This window comes from Caloenas nicobarica, chromosome 20 (assembly GCF_036013445.1).
Source record: "Caloenas nicobarica isolate bCalNic1 chromosome 20, bCalNic1.hap1, whole genome shotgun sequence".
NCBI classification, from domain to species: Eukaryota; Metazoa; Chordata; class Aves; order Columbiformes; family Columbidae; genus Caloenas; species Caloenas nicobarica.
Window position 1 is genome coordinate 4,934,448 of NC_088264.1, and position 21,106 is coordinate 4,955,553.

The 21,106-nt window shown below is 44.2% G+C and overlaps 1 protein-coding gene across 3 annotated transcripts in view; it reads right to left on the reverse strand.

The window, feature by feature from the left end:
• Positions 1-645: 645 nt before the first annotated feature.
• The window catches only part of ABL2 (ABL proto-oncogene 2, non-receptor tyrosine kinase), a 42,702-nt gene continuing 22,241 nt past the window's right edge, over positions 646-21,106 (reverse strand). For 2 of the 3 annotated variants that reach the window (XM_065649162.1, XM_065649165.1), the window contains exons 2-11: positions 12,061-12,231; positions 11,062-11,357; positions 10,145-10,417; positions 9,276-9,360; positions 7,448-7,625; positions 6,651-6,835; positions 6,209-6,361; positions 4,741-4,830; positions 3,307-3,480; positions 646-2,669 (exon numbers count right to left, since the gene is read on the reverse strand). In XM_065649162.1, coding sequence (XP_065505234.1) covers positions 976-2,669; positions 3,307-3,480; positions 4,741-4,830; positions 6,209-6,361; positions 6,651-6,835; positions 7,448-7,625; positions 9,276-9,360; positions 10,145-10,417; positions 11,062-11,357; positions 12,061-12,231 — 3,299 coding nt within the window. In that variant the 3' untranslated portion in view covers positions 646-975. Of the gene's footprint in view, positions 2,670-3,306; positions 3,481-4,740; positions 4,831-6,208; positions 6,362-6,650; positions 6,836-7,447; positions 7,626-9,275; positions 9,361-10,144; positions 10,418-11,061; positions 11,358-12,060; positions 12,232-15,682; positions 15,789-21,106 lie in introns of those variants that run through there. The other variant, XM_065649164.1, reaches the window with a different exon arrangement.

Genomic DNA, 21,106 nt, shown 5'->3' on the forward strand with positions numbered 1-21,106 from the left:
CCATGGGTCCTCAAGGTGATGAAACTGAATTGGGGAGTCAACCTGGTAACAAGGTAAAAAACAATCTAGAGCTTAAAGAAAAACAAAAAAAAACCAAAAACCAAACCCACCCACCTTCAATAACAACACTGGCAAGTTGTGCAAGAGCCCCAAACTACTCACAAAAGACCAACAAGCAGCACCCGTGCTAGACCACTAGAAACAGGCAAGAGCTGAGCAAAGGCTGTGTGGTGGGGAGGGGGTATTCCAGTGGTAAGTCTGCCCAGCATCCCTGATGCTTCCGATACAACAAAGATGAGAACATGAGGTGGACAGGAGGGAAAAGGGAGAGTTTCATATATTAACTTAATTTTGCAGTTCTCGTTACAGCAGCAGCAGCGCTGTGGAAGTAAGCCATCACCCAGGCTAGTGCATCCACCTCCAGCAGCTCTGAATACTGTCAGTGCATTAGACCTTTCTCCCATCCGCACGTGACCTCCCTCCGCAGAGCTGCTCCAGCTCCGGCTGCTCGGTGGTTGGTACCAAGGCAGCCCCAGGGCCTTTCCTGCCCCTCGTTGGGAGGCCAAAGCGTATGTCTGCGCAGGCGGGGGAAGATCTGTACAGCCACGCAGCCTGCAGCCACTCCAGTACTCCAGCTATCACACATCAAACCGTCCTTCCCAGAGCAAGAACCTGCCATCGATTCTCCTGCCTCTCCGAGGGAAGAGCAAAGAATTCCCTCACCACACTGAGCAGATCAGACTGACAAGGTAGGGACAAATACTTGATGTTCTGCCCCTTTACAGCTTCAATCTACTCTCTCCATCCCCCTTTTTTTTTTTTTTTTTTGAGATGAACCTGTAAACGTGACGAGAACTCAGTGATCTGAGGTACTTCACATACTCAAGTATCAGTCTTTCCTTTTGAAAGCATCAGTACAGAAAAAAAGTCCCCCCCCCTCCCCGCATGTATTTCTCTTACCCAGATTGACAGTAGCTACCTTTGCACCACATCGCTGATTTCTTGGACGCATGACAATAAGTTATTAAGGACGGGGTTTGCCCCAGGGACGCCAGCAGCTGTTGAGGACACCTGCAGTTCCTGCAGGCTGAGTTCCAGTTTGCTCACAGCTTCCCGGAAGGCAAATTTGTTGCGTGTATGCGGGATGCAGTCCACATAGCCTGAGCAGTAATCCAAGAGCTGGTGCCCCGTGTCCACCAGCTGGCTGTTTGGTGTCGGCTCGGCGATGGCACTCGAGAGAAGATCTGCGCACTCCAGCAGCGCTTCCTTGCTGATTTTGTCTGCGGAGATTTTCTCGGCTGCCTGTTTGGTCTTTCTTAGCGCTACTTTTGCGCCAGCCGTGCCGTTGGCCATTTTCACTGGGGAGGAGGAAGACGATGACAGAGGCACTTGAGGTGGAGGCATCATGGGCCTCCCAGATTTTCCACCAACAGGTGCTGCTGCTGCTGCCTTCTTACTCCCATCGCTCAATTCCAGTCCATGCTGCGCTCCTGCCGCGTTGCTCAGCTCTTCTGCTGCATCTGAGCAGGCAGCTGGCTGTTGTAGGAGCCTCATCACTGGTGGTGGAGGTGGAGCACACTTTGGTTTTACCCGTCTGGGCCGGTCCCTGTCGCCAGAAGAAGTGACCTGATGCTCAGATAAGAGCTTAAATTTGTTACCCTGAGAGTCTGTGCCAATGAGCTGCACGTCTGCTGGAGTGTGTTTTAGAGTGGGTGAGATTAGCACTGGCACTTTGTGGTTATGAGTGGTTGGAAGTATTGCTGCAGCCTTTCCTGGAGATGACCACCCCGGTCTCTCGCCATCCTCAAGGGCCCCTTGCCGTGGGCCACTGTTTTTCTCTTTGCCCTTAGGAGCTGCTGCTAGCCCTGGGCTCTCCTTTTCTTCTGATCCGGCGGGGGTTCGGAAGGGGAGCGCTGTGGCACCCCGTGGCAAGAGTTTTGCTTTTGGTCTCTCTCTGGTCAAAGCAGGGCCTTCTTCAAACCTTTTGGGAAGCAGGTCACTGGCCCTCCCCGTGCTCTCATCGGGCTGAGAGGAGGTGGACACTGTCCGTTCCAGCTGGATTTTTGACCTCTGGGAATTTCTGGGAAGGGTCATTGCCATCCTATCCTGCTCTGGAAGCCCTGAGGACATGGAAGATGTAGAGTTTGACCTTGGAAAAGGCTTTGAAGCTTCTTCACTGCCAGTGGGTTTTCCTGCTCGTAAACCCAGTGTCTTTTTAATCAAGCGCGGTGTAAAGAAGCCAGTGATGCCCGACCACCCACCACCGGTGCTTACGCCCCCACCGCTGCTGGTACCAGTGCCATCATCGTTGTAGAAGGTCCTCTGCACAAAGCCCCCACCATAGCACTTGGGTGGCGCCAGGCTTGTGTCCTGCTGCGTGGGAGCAAAAGAGAACCCGTCCACGTGCTGCAAGGAAGCAACAGATGAAAAGTTACCCGTCAGCTCGTATTTCTTATGGGGCTGATTCTCCATTTCCCGGAAGGAACTGCTGCGCTTGGGAGGTGTGGGAGCATTCCTCTTCTTCATAAAGGAGCTGAAGAAGCCGCCTTTCCTGTCCCTGGTGAAAGTGGTCTCTTTGGCATCCTCCAACAGGCTGCTGGGCGACTTGTCCCTCTGCTTGCGAGGCAGCGCAGGAGACCCGCTGCTTGGCTGTGTGCTTCTGATAAAACCTGGAAGAAACAAGGGTGAATCTGCAAAATCTATTTCTATTTCTGCCTCCCTGTCCTGCAGTGGGCTTTACGGGCCTGGTGTATTTAGCTGCCCAGGTTCTGCAGAAGAGACTGAGAGAAGAAATCAGCATGGCTTGTGTGCTTTTGAGTTTGTCTGGTTCTTTTTTTTTTACTTTTTTCCCACTTCTGAATGTATGACTTGTCTGTTATCTGTACTGGGGAGGCCACTTAGAAGAGAGTTCAGGTGAAAGTGAAGTTGTTATTTTCTTCCAGTTTCTTATTCCCTTCCTGTAGTTTTTTCCTCCTTTCCCACATACAGTAAGTATAAAAGAAAATCTCTTGTTACACTGCCAAATTTAGTTTTGAAGCTATAGTTTTAAAAGTAGCAGCAAAACTAAATTTAAAAGAAAAAATACAATGGGATTTACTGAAAGAACATTAAACAAGCTGCATTGTTTTCTAGTTGCTCATAAGTAATTGGGCTGCTGAGATGGCCAACAGCCCTAATGACAGAGCAGCACAGAGCACCTTCCCATGTCACACTGTTCAGTTTTCTTCCGTTTCTCTGGCCATTTACACCAGCAGCAAGCCTGTCCCAGAACAGGTGGCCTCATTGCCACTGTCCCAGTGCCCATACCTGGTGCTGAGCTGGAAGCCGAGTGCTCCACTGGATCTTGTGTTCCTTCAATGTTCTCCTTGTTCTCTGCCTGTTTCTTCAGCGTTCTGGTCTTGGAAGGAAGCATAGGTAACCGGGGCAAGTAAGGAACTATGGATGAGGAGGAGGCTGTTCTTCCAAGCTCCTCTGCTACCTCTGCAAGGGGAATTAAAAAAAAAAAATTAGAAAAGGAATATTTGGAACAGAGACTAGCAGAGGAAAAGAAAACCTGGGTCTTTACTGCAAATCCAGACTGGCAAGAAGAGATACGTGACTGAGAAATGCGTAGTTTATGGATTTAGTTTGTCCTCAAATCCAAAGGTAATTAGGGTAAGTAATATGTTTTTTGTAATGCTTTCAAACTCATCCACATCTTCATAAATTCAGCAAAAAACCCCAGTGGTAGGATCTGTACAAGAGGTCTGGTATGAACCCAGCTCCCTCTGGGGTTAAGGGCTGCTCAAGAGCTAAAGCCACCACTGAATGCATTTGTCTCTGTTTTTAATTCAGGTGCCTCCTGTTGATGCTCTCGAGTTCCCCCAAAAGTTGTGTCCTCTCTCGATCTGGATCTACGCTGCTTTACTGGAGGCAAAATACCACACCTCCCTATTGGAAATGAAGACCGCATGTTTCCTTCTCACCAACAACACAAGGTAAGTGATTAAAAAAAAAAAAATCACCACACCAGAAAAACTCCCACAACCTCCTGCCCACACACAGGTTGGCATTTGTGTGGGTCACTTGATGTGCCTATTCTAGATCCTCCCTGGTAGAATTCGATCGGATGTGCTTTTTCTGTAGTAGGGAAATGGATAGATCAGCTTCATTTTTAATTTAAAAATTTAGAAATATGCTCAGACATTTCTGCTTCTCTGCTGTCTAGTATCACACTTCTCACTAGTATTTACCCCTTAGTTGATTATATTTGAGACCTGAGTTGCACAGATTAAGTCCTAGAAGTACCTAGGTAGAAAATCCAGAGATTAAGGCACACCTTTTAAAAATGAAGGCTGGTAGAATAATATTTCACGACCTAACTGCTGCCATCAGCAAAGGACTGAGATACCCATACATCTTTCTCTCTCTCTCTCAGCATCACTCGCTATTCCTTACTCTTCAGTCTGGGAAACAAGAGACTTCCTCTAACAGAGAGGACGATATTCTTTAAATTAACTCTTCGGCATCTTAGGGCTCAAAGGAAACTATACTGACCCCTGCACTGGTGTATGTCTAAAATTTATTCAGTATTTGTGCAGCGAGTAAGAGAATTTATTTACCCACTTATGGGTAATAAACTAAGAAAGAGATGAAGCTTCACCACAACCTCCACTGCCAGCAGATGAGCCTTGAAGGCCCATCCGCAGGACATAGCACTCGAGGGATGACCTGCAGAAATAAAGCAACACAGGCTCTCACCCTCTGAGATGCTCGAGTCGTGGAACATGGTTTCAAAAGCCTGGTGGGTCTCAGCAAAGGACGGTCGGTCTGGTGGGTTCCATTTCCAACCTGCAATGCGAGAAAGCAGAGTAAGTCTCAGTGCCTGAAGATAATTTTTCACTCTGTCCAAGGAGACAGAAAGCACCTAAGCTTCCTCAACTGTAGTCAGGCGCAATGTCCTACTACCGAACAGGCTTTAGAGTCATTCGCAGATATTAATTCACAGCAGCAGTCAGTCACCCTACTGTGTCCTAACAAACAGATCTTGAGAGGAAGGAACCAATTCTAAAAATCCCAGTTCTCTGCCAACTCCACAGCTTTTTCTCATCTTCCTGTTCCTCTCTCTGAATTTCTTGGCCAAAGAATTCCATGTTTGCTACCCTGGCTGTTGGGACTGAACACATCTAGCCCAGCCACAGATAACTGTGTGTGCAGAGCTCCAGGCAACAAACATCCTGCTTATATGCTCTTAATACTGAAATTCAGGCAGAGCCTTCCAAAAGGAGAATGTGTTCACCCTGTGGGGGAAAGAGGAGGAGAGCGCATTGATCTGTGATGGAGCTTGGAAAGTTACGGAAGGGTATCGTGACGAAAAATGTAATTTCTGTAGTTAGAAATCTGCACTAAGGGAATGCATTCTGGAAGCACTTTCAGTTCATATCACCATAGCGTCTGGAAAATGACTGGCATTCTGCTCGTTTTAGGTGGCATTAATATCATATTTATTTCCTGCTTTTGGGCTTTTGTTAGCTTCCTGAAGGTTGGTGGTTGGTTTTTTTTGAAGCAATATCCTTCATCATTACCCAGCTTCTTTGCTTCATAACTGAAGTTCAGCCCTGACTTTCCTTGACATGCCGGGGATCAGGCATCGCTGGAGACAGGCTGCGGAATGGCCTCGTACGCCCTGGTTTGTCTGTGTTGTCCCTTGAGGGCCACACAGATGCCTGAGTTAGCACTGAGGCTCCTCCCACCCCGGTCACACCGACAGGGTCTCTCTGCTCAGAGCTGTTTACCTTATCCAGCAGCATGGCCTGGTTTGCTCCCTAGAATCTTCAGCCTTTTGCCCAGGATATTCTCTGCTCTTGTGGGATGGAAGGAGATCGGCAATGCTCTTAAACTCTGTTGCTCTCTTCCTGTATCTTTTATTTTTATATTAGTAGTTTTCCAGTCTGTTATGAAGCATTAGGGAGCTTTTCATGGTGTGCTTGGAGGATGTGTTTTATGCAACACTTGTCAACTACGTGCTATCTAGCTGTACTTAGAGATGACAGTTTTTGAGCGTTAATTCTTGTTCCCTAGAGACCAGACTCATTTTGCATCAGTAACCAGGTATGTCTCAGGTGACAAGGCCACAAAGTGGCTCATAAGAAGCGAGGACTTCAGAGTTAACTACAGATTTCTCCCACCCTCCCATGCTTTGTCCGCCAAACTGGAAGAAGATACTCACATGCCCTCATCAGTTCGTAAACCTTTGGAGGGCACCCCTCGGGTTGTTCCATCCGATAGCCCTTTTCCAGCAGATCATACACCTGAGAGAGGTCAATGCCTGGGTATGGTGACATCCCATAGGTAGCAATTTCCCACAACAGCACCCCAAAGGCTGGAATTAAAAAAGAGAATTCCTGGTCATACATCTGCCCTCTTCTTGTGTTGCTCATGACATTGTGGCCTGTACTGCAGCTTGAGGCAGCATCTCTTTCTTGGAGATATTTCAGGCCAGTCTAGATGAAGACACGACATGATAAAAATGCTGTTGATTCATGAAGCTGTGGCCTGGCATGTGACTGTCTCCTCCCCATATGTTTCTGCCCAAGCCAGAAAGCAAGTTACTGTCTAGGCTGGCAAAGAAAAACAAAACAGAACAGACCACTGAAGTGGAATTTTCTTACCCCACACGTCTGATTTGATTGAAAAGGTGTTATAGGCCAGGCTCTCGGGAGCAGTCCATTTGATCGGGAACTTGGCTCCAGCATGAGCTGTGTAGGTATCTCCAGTCATAAGCCGACTTAAGCCAAAGTCAGCCACCTTCACCACATGATTTTCTCCAACTAAGCAGTTCCGTGCTGCCAGGTCCCTGTATAGAGGAAAATAAGCACACTTCTTTACTGGAGCAAGAGCTGGGCTTGTGAATATAGTCTGGTTGCATAGCCTGTCCCTCCCTTCTGAATTGAAAAGCACCCTCTTTATGCAGCAAAGACAACATGAGCTTTGCTCCCAACAGTGTCAGGCACTGAGTGGACTTTTAGGAGCAATCAGTAAGTCAGGATTAGGGTTCATTTTCTATTAAATTTCCGGTAATGATAGCTGTTATGATGAAAAGTTTATGTTTCCTAAGAATAGGATGAGATCAGCACCTCGTCACACACTGGTAACAGCTTTACGGCACGGCTTTATCTGACGGGATTAAAATAGAACGTAGTGACTGACAATGCCTTGCGCAAAGCGGGTACATGGGAACAGGACACCACCAACTTTCATAGCTGTCAGGTAGTTGGGCACAAGACTGTAAGTCTGCTATGAAAGTCATGGGCAGAAGGAATTGCAAGACACTATTGAAACCAAAACAGCCAATGGATAAGCCAGTGTGAAACCTAAATCTGGAAGAAACATCCCCAAAAGGAAGAATTCCTGGGCCCGTTCATCATTACAATCTGAGATTGTACCAGCTCAGTGTGATTTTACTCACCTGTGAATGAAGTTCTTCTTCTCCAGGTACTCCATAGCGGAGGAGATCTGGGTGGCCATGTAGAGTAGCACCACGGCACTCACTTCCTCCCGGTTGCATTCCCGTAAATAGTCCAGCAGGTTCCCGTAGGGCATGTATTCTGTCACGATGTAGAAGGGAGGCTCCAGGGTACACACACCTAGCAGAGAGGAGGGGGAGCATATGAATAAAGCTTCCCTTTCTTCCCTAGCTTAGCACTACTCCTGATTTAATATCCATTTGTTGCATTTTGTAACCAGGAGCATTCCTCCAAAAAGTGGAGACTTCCATCTACAAGACCCAGATCAATGCAGCCCAATGTAAAATTCAGTGCTTCTGTCTATTTACCTGTCCATCCGCTTTATGGATAAAGAGAAACGTGTCTATCATTGCTATTTCTATATAATATACGTAAAGAATATCTGTTCTTTGGAGGGTTGCAGAATGAAATTTTAACACGTGATTTGCTTTTCTTGCCCTCTCCTCCTTCATAAAGATAAAGAGCGGCCAACTGGCCGTAGGTACCTGTCAACTGACATGATTTCCAGACTGCCATATCACTACAGAGTAATGTGGAGCACTCCCATGTGTGCAGGGGAAGGGATCGGCATGGTGGGACCTGCTCCCAAAGCAGCATTCTCACACATTCCGCAGATGACTACTCGCTACAGTCATCGCAATTATCTGCACAGTATGTATTAACAGAGGAGGAGGGCAACAGGATACTCATGTCAAATCTCTGCCAGCTCCCACTGCAGCACTGCTGAACGCCTGTTTACACCATTACACATGTACAGGAGTGAAACACAACTACACTGTGCATCAGAAAGAGCAAAAATGCGTCTCTTTGATGAGAAATCTTTTAGTCTCTGCTCCTGGAACCAGACAGGGCTGGGCAGCCACTTCATCTGTGCCCATTTCTTAAATGAGTACAGAATAGTTGCCATTATTAAAAGCCTTCACATTCTTCACATTTCTCCTTTCATTCTAGCCTTGGCTTGACAGCTTTGCTCCTGAAAACAGCAAAAGTCTAGAGGCAACTAAACACCAGTAAAGGTTTTGGGTGTCTCCATAAGAATCTTTGTACATGTAGAATTAACAGCCATGCAGACCATTTAATAGCGATCATCATATCACGCACGTGCCAGCGCGACAAACGGGGCACAGCCACGCTGTAAGGCCTGCAGATTTCTTCCATTCACGCGCTGTTTGATCCAACCTGCATCTCCACTGCCTTGATCTCATGTTCTTATTTGGTGATACACAGAGTCCCTTATAGCAGCAGTGATCTGGCTGTCTTCTGCTTAATTACAGACCAATTTGTTCTATTCAGCGCAGCTTTTCTATAAACATCTCTGATTTAAGGAATATAGAGAGCGGTATTTGCTGTGCTTCGAATATATTTTATTTCTTCCACTTTGAATTTTTTTATAATTTTGTTCTGTTCTATCAGAAAAATAAGTCATGGAAAATAATTTTGTAAATCTGATTGAACAGAGCATAAAAGGAATCTGGCCCTGATAACTGAAGGGGGGGGTGATATCGCAAATTTTATATAATGCATAGTCGTGCTTCAAGAGCAAAGTTGTCTACTAATGTAAATGACTATATTTGATGATTTATTTAAAATGAGTGTCTGTTAGCTCCAATATTACATAAGGGAGCAAGCTGTCAAAAATACTACCCCACAACCTGACCTGATTAAAAAAGTTACGTAAATACAGAAAATCTGCCACTGTTTTCAAACAAGATAGATTTCATTTTGGCAGAAACTCAAGTAAAAAAAGAAAGAGTAAGGAATTCCACTAACCTAACAACTGCACTAGATTCGGGTGCTTGATCTCCTTCATCACAGCAGCTTCTTTCAAGAACTCTTCCACCTCCATGGTATCTTCCTAGATAAACAGAGAGGCAAAAGAAAGGACAATTCATTTTTATGACCAACGTCTGCTGAACACCACATATCTGAGCTGAATATCAGTGATGGAATCCTTAACTCCATTCTGCTGGTTTGGCTTTTACCAAAGCAAAATACAACACCCCCAAAAAGCTGCCTGGCTGGCCTGTGGCGTGGCCAAGCGACAGATCTGCAGCACCCAGAAAGTGCTGGGCTTTCTTGTTCTGTAGCTATTGTGGCTACCAAAGCAGTTGCGGCTGGTGAGAGGAAGATTGTCAGGGCCACTGACTTAGTTTCCCTGCCCAGCTATAAAAATTAAGCTTGAAAGGTCCCTTACTTATTGGGTATGTAGAACTGTAGCTGTTAATGTTAAACAGAAAGCTTTGAAAAGAAAGACAAATGGAGAAGCTGAATTTTTCCAGGAGTAGGGGAGAGGTTGTAGAAGCTATTTCAAACACCTTTGATTTCTTAAAGCTTCCACAGCTCTTCTGAGAGAAGAGGACTTGGTAAGTAAATGGTACAGATCTGACTTGGACATGCAGTTCCTGCAGGTGCTTGCTGGGCAAATTCAGATTTGTTTCTAAGCCACATGCACTGGTGCAAGTTTGATAAGCTAACTTTGTTCTGCAAAGCTACTCTCAAGCATGGATTTTCTGCATATCAGCACAGTCCATTTGCTGATATTCATATCATTAGGAGGTATAACTGAGAATGTTACAATTTCCTTACCCTTATCATAAATGGCAACCAAACGAACAGCACAAAACAATCTGAAAACTCACCTTTAATGTTTTCACAGCAACTGTGAGATTGTATTTCTTCCAGACACCAACGTACACCTCGCCATACTGCCCTCCCCCGAGTTTGTGCTTCATGGTGATGTCAGTCCGCTCCATCTCCCACTTGTCGTGGATGGGGGACACTCCATAGACAGTGGGCTTATTGCACTTGGGTGCTGGGTAATGCAAAGTTGTCACCAGTCCATCTGCTACCGTCGAGTGATGGTGCACTAGCTCTGCTAGCGTACTGAAACGGCTTTCTGCTGTCACATATACCTGTGAAGAACGAGCCAGGAATCTACTTAAACGAAGGCAGCTGGAAGCTCTCAGTAACACTGGGAAACAAGGAAAAACATTCTAGCAGGTTTAAAAGCGAAAAAAGGTAAGGGAACCAGATTTTGGAATATTTGTTCTTGTGTTGTTGGGCAAATGAATGTTAATCTTTGGGATTCTTACCTGCAGAAGGCAGCCAGATCTAAGCTATCACTTGAGAGCAGTGCTGTCTGCTGCCTCATGTTTTACAGAACTAGAAACTGCAATTCTTGCAGCCAACTTCAAGGCCAATGTCTGCACCACTCAACACATTGTACTGCTATTTGATCAAGGCTTCAAAAATGCTGATCAAAACTGCTGACTTACCAAAGCTCTGCTTGTTCTAAGTGATGTCGCATCAAACTACAACTGCTTTGCTCCCTAGCTGCCTTCCGCCAGGATAAGTACCATCTGCGCTTCTTCCAAAGTGCCGTTCAATGAGTTACCACCAAACTCTTGGCATACGTGTTCTTTTTTTATACTCATCAACCAGTGGACCTGTTTTCTCTCACATACACCCCTCTCTTAACAATCTGCAACTTGAGATTCTGTACCACCTCTTAATATACTTATTTCCTTTCCCCGCAGCATTATCCAGAGATCCTCACCTTTCCATCTGAGGTGGTATTGATCCTGTAGTGGTAAACACGTCCTTCGTACCTGAGCGAGATGGACAGCTGCCCTGGGCTGCTCTCGCTTTCACGAACCAGGAAGCTGCCGTTGATGAGGCTGCTCAACAGATACTCCGCTGCGCTGCGGGACACTGGCCCGTGGTACCACGAATGCTTTTCCAGGCTGTTCACTGGCGTGATGTAGTTGCTTGGTACCCAGCCCTGCCCGTTCTTCGAACGTACCTCACTCCATTCACCATTCTGGTTGTAACCCAGGACTCGCAACTTCTCACCTATGACCAGAAAGAAAGTAAGCGCAGTGCAATCTATCAGGTCTCATTAAGGGATATACTCACCATCAGCTGACTAATCCTGGGTTTGCGGCTTAACAATAAAAACCTGCAGCAGTGATCTTGTAACTAAACTGCTTTATATAAAGTTATTTACGAAGTAAAGTTTCAGACAGAATACCTAGGATACTTTTCCCTAATTTTCTGCAGTGTGATTGACTGAACTCAAAAAGCTTCCCATAGTCCAGCTTTTTAGACTAGAAGGACTTTTTTTCTTGGAGGGATGAGGTTTGTCTCCTTCTTGAAGCCTCTAATGGCATGTGATTTAATAGAGTTCTACAGCAGGTCATATCCTGATACATGTACTGAGCAGAAACAGAGAATCTCTGTGCATTTCATAATCCTGGATTTTGTCCCAGCTGAAAGTGCTGAATTCTGTTATCAATAATGCAAAGGTTTTCCTCTGTCCAGCCAGTGATTTGGGGAGCAAAGAGCAACCACTGTTACACAAATCTGTATCTGTACCAGGAGAACTGCCTGGCAGGTGTCTCTCCAACACAAGTGAGAGAGAGACCATCTGCTTATAATCATGGGTTTAGAGAATAACCTTCTCTAACTGCACTCATTCCTGTTCCTATCTGGGGAAGGATTCTGCTCTCTGTTGCTAAGTTTTCAACCTAGTAGCTGCTCTGCATTCCAGCCTCACCTTTGGTGATGCTGAGTGTGTTGTCGCCGCTTGCTACAAAATCGTAAAGTGCAACAAAGAGATTGGGGTCGCTCTCAGTGGCTCCGAGCAAGTTCTCCTTGGAGCTCCATCTGATGGCTTCATTCAGTGCCTGGGGTTCGACATCGCAACCATAGGGGCGGTGCAGGGCCTCTGAAGAAAGAACAGGAGAGGAAATTACTTTGTGTACAGTTGTAAACAGATCAAAACCCAGTGCACAGCAGAGCTCTTTATGGAAAGGGAACACCACACCGGCACATCTTAGATCGGTGGTTTTCAATACCCATTTTGCTGACTCTTGATCCTACAGGTTACTCCTAATGGGCTGGAGAAGGTGATTAACTGCCTATATACCAAGTAGCAAACTATGTATATAAAATTTCCATTTAATATTTATTACATTATATATATGTCTACTTGAAAGTATTTAAGCATTTGCATATAAAAAATGGATAAGAAATTAAAAAGCACTTTTTAAAATGATGTGAAGTAGTGAAGGAAACTTTTTGACACTGAAATGCTGTGTTTTATGTCGTCTTCATTTCTGTGGCTGAAGCAGATAGCTTGGATCTGAAACCAACATTGCAAACACAGGTAAGACAGACTGAATTATGGCACACATGTGATCTATAGGTTGGGACAGTAACTGATTCAGTATTAGCAGCAATTACGGTGATTTGATACATTTCAAGACCGTGTAAAGAAAAGGTGGAAAACTGACAGGGACAGAAAGTAGTACGGATGATGCCAGGTATTTAGCAGCTGTGTTTCTGGATACTGTCTGAACACTTCATTGGTCTACGCCAAGACTATCATTGCCTTTCTAACCTGTAGAGAGGTTTTCCAGGAACACGTAGCAGAACAAATTTCAATATTAAGACAAAAGAAAGAGCAATGATGCAGTTTCGTACATGTGGGCTGCTCAAGGGGGCAAAAAAATATGAAGGGGTAAAGATATAAATATTTTCTCTGATGGTACAACTGACATCAGTTCCTGTCTCAATATGTATTTCCAAATTCTCTTGTTGAGCTTACTTATGGAAATTCACTGTAAAAATATTTAATTACATGCACTAAACATAAAAAGTGTCCTCTTTAAAGAGCTGGATGCTTTCTTCACTTTACAATCATTGCCTCGGCCCTTTTCTGAGGGGCTGAGAAGTCAGGCTGAGGATATTTCTAAGCAGACCACGGCACGAGACGGTGTGTATATAATGTCCCCCTGCTCCCCGCACTCCTGTGAGATTTACATTCATAAGCGAGAGCCAGTCTATAAGGTACTTTAAAAGAGAACAAAGAGCTCCAATGCAATACAGGACAGGAAAACTGGGAAGCCAGTGAGACACAAAACAGGAAGAGGCCTGTGCCAAGTAACAGGCAAACAGATGCCAAATCTGTGTCACAGGACAGAGCTCAGGCCTGGAAAATGAGGACACGGGGGTTCCCAGCAGCTACATGCAATTTTTCTACTGTATTGTAGGTACATGAGAAAGTAAATGGTTTAGGTTTGTTCCGCTTTGTTTTTAAACATGTAGCTAAGTGGCTTTTCACTGCATTTCTCATGATCAGAGTTATATTGCTCGTATAACCTGCTCACCTCATAATTAATTAATAACCTACCTCCCAAGCCTCGCCAAAGTAGCACCCTAGTTCTCCTACCAAGGACAGAAGTGACTACAGACATTAAGCTACCAAAATGTCACTTCTTTGATTGCATTGTCTGCAGATACAATATTTATATGTGCTGCTTGTTCCTAACCATCAAATGCAACTAGTTTTACAATATACTAACCCATCAGACTACATGCTACCCTGGGAAAGAGAGGAAATCCCAGTGTCTGCTCAGCTACCTACATTATTATATTATAGCAACATCCCACTCTTATTTTTTCAGGGTTAGGAGTGTGCATATGCATGTCCAGTTGTGAAGTGCCAGGGAAGAACACCTGTTTCTAAATCCAGCTCTCTTTATGGAGTAGAAATACATAAATAATACATTCTTTATATTCCTACAGTGAGTTGTGTTAGAGTGTTTCAGTGCCTTCAGCAAAGTCACTCAGCAAATGTGCTATACAAGAAATCTGACTTGCACATCTCTGCTAAAGAGCAAATGCAAAAGTAGGCAGTGTTTCCAAAAAATACCCCGCCTTTCACCTCCAAAATACCTTACAGGTGTTTCAATAACTTCTTACTTCCAGTTATATATCTGCCAAAATGTGAAAGGCTTTAAACAAAAATATGTGGTCTAAATCAAAGTCTACTTTAAGTTTCTTTCTCGAGCCAGAAACACTCATGAACTGAGCCCCCAACCCCTGCTTACCAGTCAGCGCAGAGCTCAGCATTTAACTGTGCACCCACAGATAAAGCCTGAACCAGCCGAATCTCAGCTCGGCTTCAGAGCTGCTGCAGCAAAGCCCAGGACCAGCTAAGCCTGCCCAGGCTGAGCCCAGCAGCGGGCACTTCAGCCAAGGCAAAACCAGCAGAGATGTCACTTGCTGCTTAGTGCTGAGCAGCTCTGCCCACATGAAACCTCTTGTGGTGGCTGTGCTGGGTTGCCAGCCAGGATTCAAACAGATGTAGGGCTACCATGGCTCCCTGGGGAATGCCTGGGAGGCTGGCACATGTTCTTAACACCTACTTTATGTACAAAAAAAAAAGCTAGCAGAAGTTAATGTTTGATGAGGAGCTTCAATCAGTTAGCTACAGTGCTTACCTAAAAATCACATCACCTAAGAATCAAATGCTTTTAAGAGTTCATGTCTCACTAACTTCCTTCACTTTCAATTTTAGAGTGACTTGGATGCGTAAGTAACTGTAAAGGTTATCCACTATCTACTAAAGGAGAGTTTACCAGGACATGAGAGTACCTACTCTTATCATGTAATAATAACCTATGCGACTCAATACGGTGTGGGATCTATACCATCCAATATGTAAGGATATGGAAGGTCAGTGAAACATGATAATCACATAGACCTCATTAAGGAAGATAACCAAAGCGGATCGCATATGATACCGCTCCAACTGAATAGTCTGCAAGTTCTATTCACACCAAGAGTAAGGAAATGAGCTGGGAAGTTCTGTTTTATATCAGCTCCTTTTAAAGGCTAACCATAAATCATATAGTACCACTTTCATTTCCTATACAATGGAAAACCTACATCATCATTTAGTGTACAAGTAGTTCGCAGTCATGCTTCACCCATCTCCTTCCTTTCTTTTATTCCCACAATACAATTGGCTTCTCTCCGGATATGAATTCTTTTCCTATTCCGCCCACATGTAACGGGTGTTTTGTCCCCCACCCTGTGCTGCCAAATTATCACTCTCTTTGGTCCAAGAGCAGGAGGTAGTATATACTAAATCTTAAATTTTAGAGTCACATCAAGTGCTGAAGTGGTGTCTACTTCTGAAATACTGTTCATAAAAGTGAAGCATTTCAGTAGTCCTAAAACATGCAAAAAATCAGGCAATCTCAGTGCTGTCCATGGCTGATCTCATCCTACAAGACAAAGAGAGACTTGAGAGGACCCACATCCTCCTTGAAGCACTTGGAGAGATATGGGAAAGGAATAGCACAGCATTACAACCCTGAGCATCATACCTGTGAAACTCACGCCAGGCTCAGAGGCTTCCTTGCCGAGGCAGCAGAGCAGCTTGCCCTCTTTGCCGTAGCTGCTCGACTGGAAGAGGACGGTCTCCACAATCATGCTGCGCTTCGCAACAAGCAGAAGAGCCTGCCTGACCCGAGAAGTCCTGGGCTGCCAGTGCCAGCGCAAACACTGCCACACACAGACGATCACCGCTCGCAAGGCTGGAGGCCAAAGAAAAAGTGAGCGCTGCCGAGCAAGCGAAGGAGTAACTGGGAAAACGAAGCTGGGGGTTAACTTGGTTATTAGCTGGAAGTGAGGGTGGAGCTTCCCAGGGAACGCAGGACAAACAGAGGATGTGGGGACTGCAAGTTGAAAGAGTTTTGAGATGAGCTATAAAGACAGAGTTTTGTTCCGCTAAGAGTTAAGCAATAAAGCGTTTGGGAAGAAAGCAAACTTTCCTTGGAGAAATTCCTCTGTACGAATTACAAAACAGATCACCCATTAAGGGGACCGCCCAGATTGATTCATTTTTCCACTCCACATGCCATTGCTAGAGCACTACTTACATGAATCAACAGGAAACGATGCGAGTGAATGAAAATACACGTCTAAGAGATGTACAAGCACTGAGCAAGTAAACACTCTCAAGCATTTCAGGATTTCAGAAAGAAACAGAGAGCAGAGCAGTACAGTACGCCCAGTTTGAGCTGCGTATTTGCTGATTTAGTAAGACTCAGGACAGCTCTCCAAAAGGGGACCACCAAATTACCTTTCAAAAAAACATTAGATTTGCTGGTTGAATTCTTTAAAAGCCTTAGTTTCCTAGCAAATGCCGTATGGCTTATAGCAGGACAGGCTCCTCCTAACACATGGATAAGGCAGGGTTAAAGAACAAACCAATCTCACACCTGGGAGGGTGGTGGGCCTGCAGAGGGGTATAAAAGCAGGGAGCAGGGAAAGGGAAGTCAGTGCTTTGGCCTTTTGCAGGGGGAGAGGAACTGCTGCAGCCCACCAAGGAAAAAAGCAGCATTCTATAATCCATGAACCCCACCACGCTGTGAGAAAGGCAGCTGTACCACATGATGAGGACTCACATCAGGCTAAAAGTAAGAAATAAGCAACTTGTCTTGTTCCAAATGTTTGTGTTTTATAAGGCTGTGGATGTAGAAAGACACTATATAAGACTGTGGATATGCTGTGGTGACAAGGCGTTGTTTTTCCCTCTGTGGCCTGTGACATGAGTTGTTTCTCCCACCACCATCACCTAATGTATTGTGGAAAAAATAACCAGACAAAGAAAATGCCTTAGGATACTCACATGCTGTTGTCTTGCTAAAGTTCTGACAAGTGGGCAACTCTTTTCCTCCTCCTCAAAACCCAAGCTCAGTAAATCATGCAGTGTGCTACCCAGCAGTTATAGATTGAGATTCCTTTATTTATGAGCTCCTAGGCTTTCTCTCTTTTCTCCTTTGTTTCTGCCTCTTGCAATTTATTTTCCCCCTCTTATTGGCTCCAAGCACTCTTAATTACACTGGTATTTGTATTAACCTTAGCTTATCTGTTACTGCACAAAGAATAATTAGAATTTGTACAGAAAGGCAGCGTAGCCTCAGAAACATGCGGATGAGCTTTGTGACAAACACAGTTTTCAGGTGCATCTGAAATAGGTTCCAGGAAATCACAAGCTACATATGGATTTGTGACTAAATTAGTCTTAGCTGTGATAGTTAATAACCTTAGCTGAAATAATAAATTTACTTGTTAGTTAAGATACAACAGATGAGTAACAGGTATTTGGAACAAAGAAGAATTAGCAGAAGGTTAGGCTGGATTAATAATGTAACTTGTAAATATATCTATTGACCCCATCAATTTTAGCCTCTGTCAGAAGAATATCATTAGCCAAAGCTTAATGACTGGCTGGTCTGTTAACGAGCTCCTGGTGGGAAACAAGTCATGGCCAGTGAGTAACATTTTATCTGTAAGTTTACTAAAACAGGGCAGTTCTGTCCCTGCACCCTTCCGGCCACTACCCTCCTGAAGGTGTTTCTCGGAGGGAGGGACATGGGGTGTCCCTGCACAGCGTGGAGCTGGTCATAAGGTCCTGCCAAATGCACCCAGGCAGAATAAAATCAGGCATCTTTCTACCTTCTAGATGAGCTTTATTTCTTTTACAACTGATTTTCCTAGATAGTTATTTTACACTGTAGGCCATCACCTTGACATCTGCATCCACCACATCTGTATCCTGTTCCTATTCCCTTCACAGTAAGTGCACAATATAAAATCTTAATTCTGGTATTCTCAACTTCCTCGGTGGAAGAATCCACATTTCAGGCAAAGCAGCTCTTCCCAGCTCTTTAAGCTATTCCCTGTGGTGCCCTTCAAAGCCATTTCCTGAGAGTGGTTACCCTTCCTGTGCAACTCATCCATTTAAAAGCATTTCTCTAGTTCTTCTAGCAGTAGGAAAAAGTTGAATGTAAGGAAGTCTTGCTGACTATGCTACTTTGAAACGTGGAGTTCAGGGAGTGTCCAAAAAATTCTCTATACTCTGAACTTGTGAACCAACTGTCAATGTCTCTTAATCAAACAAAATAATGTGTAAATGGAAATACAGCTCTGAAAAGGATTTGGTTGTGTTGGCAGCAGGCCAAAGTGACTGGTTTGTCAATAGAAGGGAGACAAAGTAAGGGTTATAGGGTCAACACTGGTTGTTGCATAGAGTCTCAATCTGGTATGTTGGTATTTTACATCAAAAACCATAGGGTGTAGACACATGTGAGGGTGTATATATGTACACACATGGCGTTCTATCTTCTGGCTTCTCAAATGGGCCTTTTACAGAAAGGGATGCTTTAATACCAAGCCACCAAGATCCCCCCATATGCCACATCTTTCACTTTCTTTTCAGTTTGAGTTTTCAAACTAAATACTGATAAAAATAGCCATGATCCTATTTTGCACACAGACTCATTTTATTTGCTTTTAAGACTACCAAAGAATAGGCATTGGTCACCTTAGAGCACAGAAAGTAAGCCATCAAGTAACTAATGACTGCCAGTATAATTGCTATTTTCTATCATCTTCAAAACATAGGTCACTTTACATCACTAGACTTCAATATCTTTACCCAGCTTGTTAGTGGGAGGACTTCTGCCTTAGTGAATACAAGGAAACAAAGTTGATAACACAGCAGCAAGTGGGTTTCCTATTTTGCTGACACGATTGGAACAGTATCAAGTTCTACAGTAGTTTTGTTTCTGAAGCCAAGTCTCAGCACTTCCTACTAACCAAAAATACTCCAGGCAAACCAATGCTGAGCAGGCCAAGTTCCTGCTGTCTAATAATGTGGTAGCACAGAAGCAGACCTATGAACTTTCTTTACCCTGTAACAGACTTAAACCCTTACCTAAATGGACCACCTAGTCTTTCTGCTGACTTACATGTGGCCGTGATAAACACCAGTTTAAAAGGGTCAGACAGCTCACATATGGCTTTGGTAAAATGCAGGCAACCTAAGTAAATGCCATTCCTAGGTGTTCCTCTCCTGGAAGCAACCAGACTCCTAATAATGTGGTTTGCTTGAGCTGAGCAGAGATCCATAGTTAGTCCTTGGGCCTCCCACAGAGCAGTTCGAGGTTTAAGTACTGTAAACAACCCACTAATTAAACCCAAGAAATACAGCTCCAAGCCAAGAACTCAGGATGGGCAAGGAAGAGGTTTCTATTTATGGTCCCAGGCTGGGAGAGACAGAATGGGAGGAGAATTCAGAGTCAGTGACAGAATTGCATCATGAACAGCTCACATCATATAAAAAGAAATGTTTCAAGCCAAGCTGGTAGCACTGTATTGCCTTAATTATGAAAATATATCTGAAATAGAAAAGGCTAATAAAAGTGATCTTTGGTATTAGAGAGAGAAGTACATGCAGAAACCTAAAAGTTCTCCTACAGTTCACCTCTTAAATGCAGATTTATTTTGCAACATGACAAACCACTGCATTTATTCATGGTTAAAGTGGTGGCTCTTCACCTAGAAGACATGCTTTTTGGCTAGCTTGATATAAAAATCTAAGGTAAACAAGGTTTGGGTTTCTGCTCTCAATGAATTTTAATTGGTAGAAGGAGAGAGACAGTCTGATCTCAACTAGTTACAGCAGTGTATGAATTCACGACATTGTCTACCTGAACATGACAAGAGGTTAGCTGTGTTAAGACTGAAACTGATGTTGATAGAAGGAATTACCTTTCTTCTGTTCACTCATTCCAATTACCCTCTTCCTTTGCTATTAACACTACCAAACATTCCAAGCTGTCCCTCAGCCCCTTTCCTTGCTCAGATGTCAGTGGCACATAGGTGTGTACTGTTTCTCCCAATATCAGCCTAATGCAGCACTTCCCTACTTTTTCTCCGCTTCCTCCTGGTAAAGTGGTATATTTTTGGTACAGAACCCAGAATGAAATAAACCAAGCTTAAGGTCCAAAGTATCCATTTGAAAATCTTCTTTCATTCAATGCAAGATGCATACATCTCTTCATAAATCAACAACTGTATAGGCTGTAAGTGACCAAACCTTCCACTGCAGGCTTTGGTAGCATTTCTATTTTAAGAGAGAATTTCAAAGTAGATAAGTATTGATCATCTTCAGTACAAATGCTGCTAACCTAGTAGAGTGGCTCTCATTACCTTCAAGATTTTCTGTCCTCACAGAACTCTGGCAGGAAAGTCACTCTGGGGTAAAGGCAGATAGCAAAGTGATGCAGGTTTTTACATGCATTTAAAGAACAGTTTAGGGTGAGGAACTCATGAACACAGGAGAGCCGGACCTAACAATTATTAAAAGGCACAATGGATGTTTCCTGTCACAGTACTGGGAACGGTCAGAAGCACCGGAACCTAATCAAAGTACCAATCTAACTTCTTTGAACGTGCCTCTGGGTGAGGAACCAAAACACAGTGGCACAACAGATAATAAGAAAGACTTTCCTGAAGTGAGACATTTCAATGTAAAGTGATAAACAAAAAAAGCTACAAATGTAACCTCTTCTCGAAATTCTGAATACTGTATCAAAATGTTTTCTACCTTAATTACTAAGGTTTTGCTCAGCTGCTATAAATCTAGACAGCTCTGCAATTGCTGGTAGCTAGAAACAGAGACACCCACTGATTTAAAATGCTCTGTATTACATACCCATTTCCATTGAGTAGTGATGAAGTTCCAGTCTTTGTTCCTCTGAATCCTGCCTACACTGGACAGCAACTACTCCCACAATAATAGTTGTAGGGACAGGAGTGCTATGATTTTAAAGATAACTGGGAAACTGCATACACGCAGATCAAAAGTCTGTTTGGCATTCTTCCTTTGCCGTGCTAAGTTCCAGTAAACCTCTCCAGCATGAAGGGTAAGGAGGATTAGGTCATCCAGTCCTTCTCCA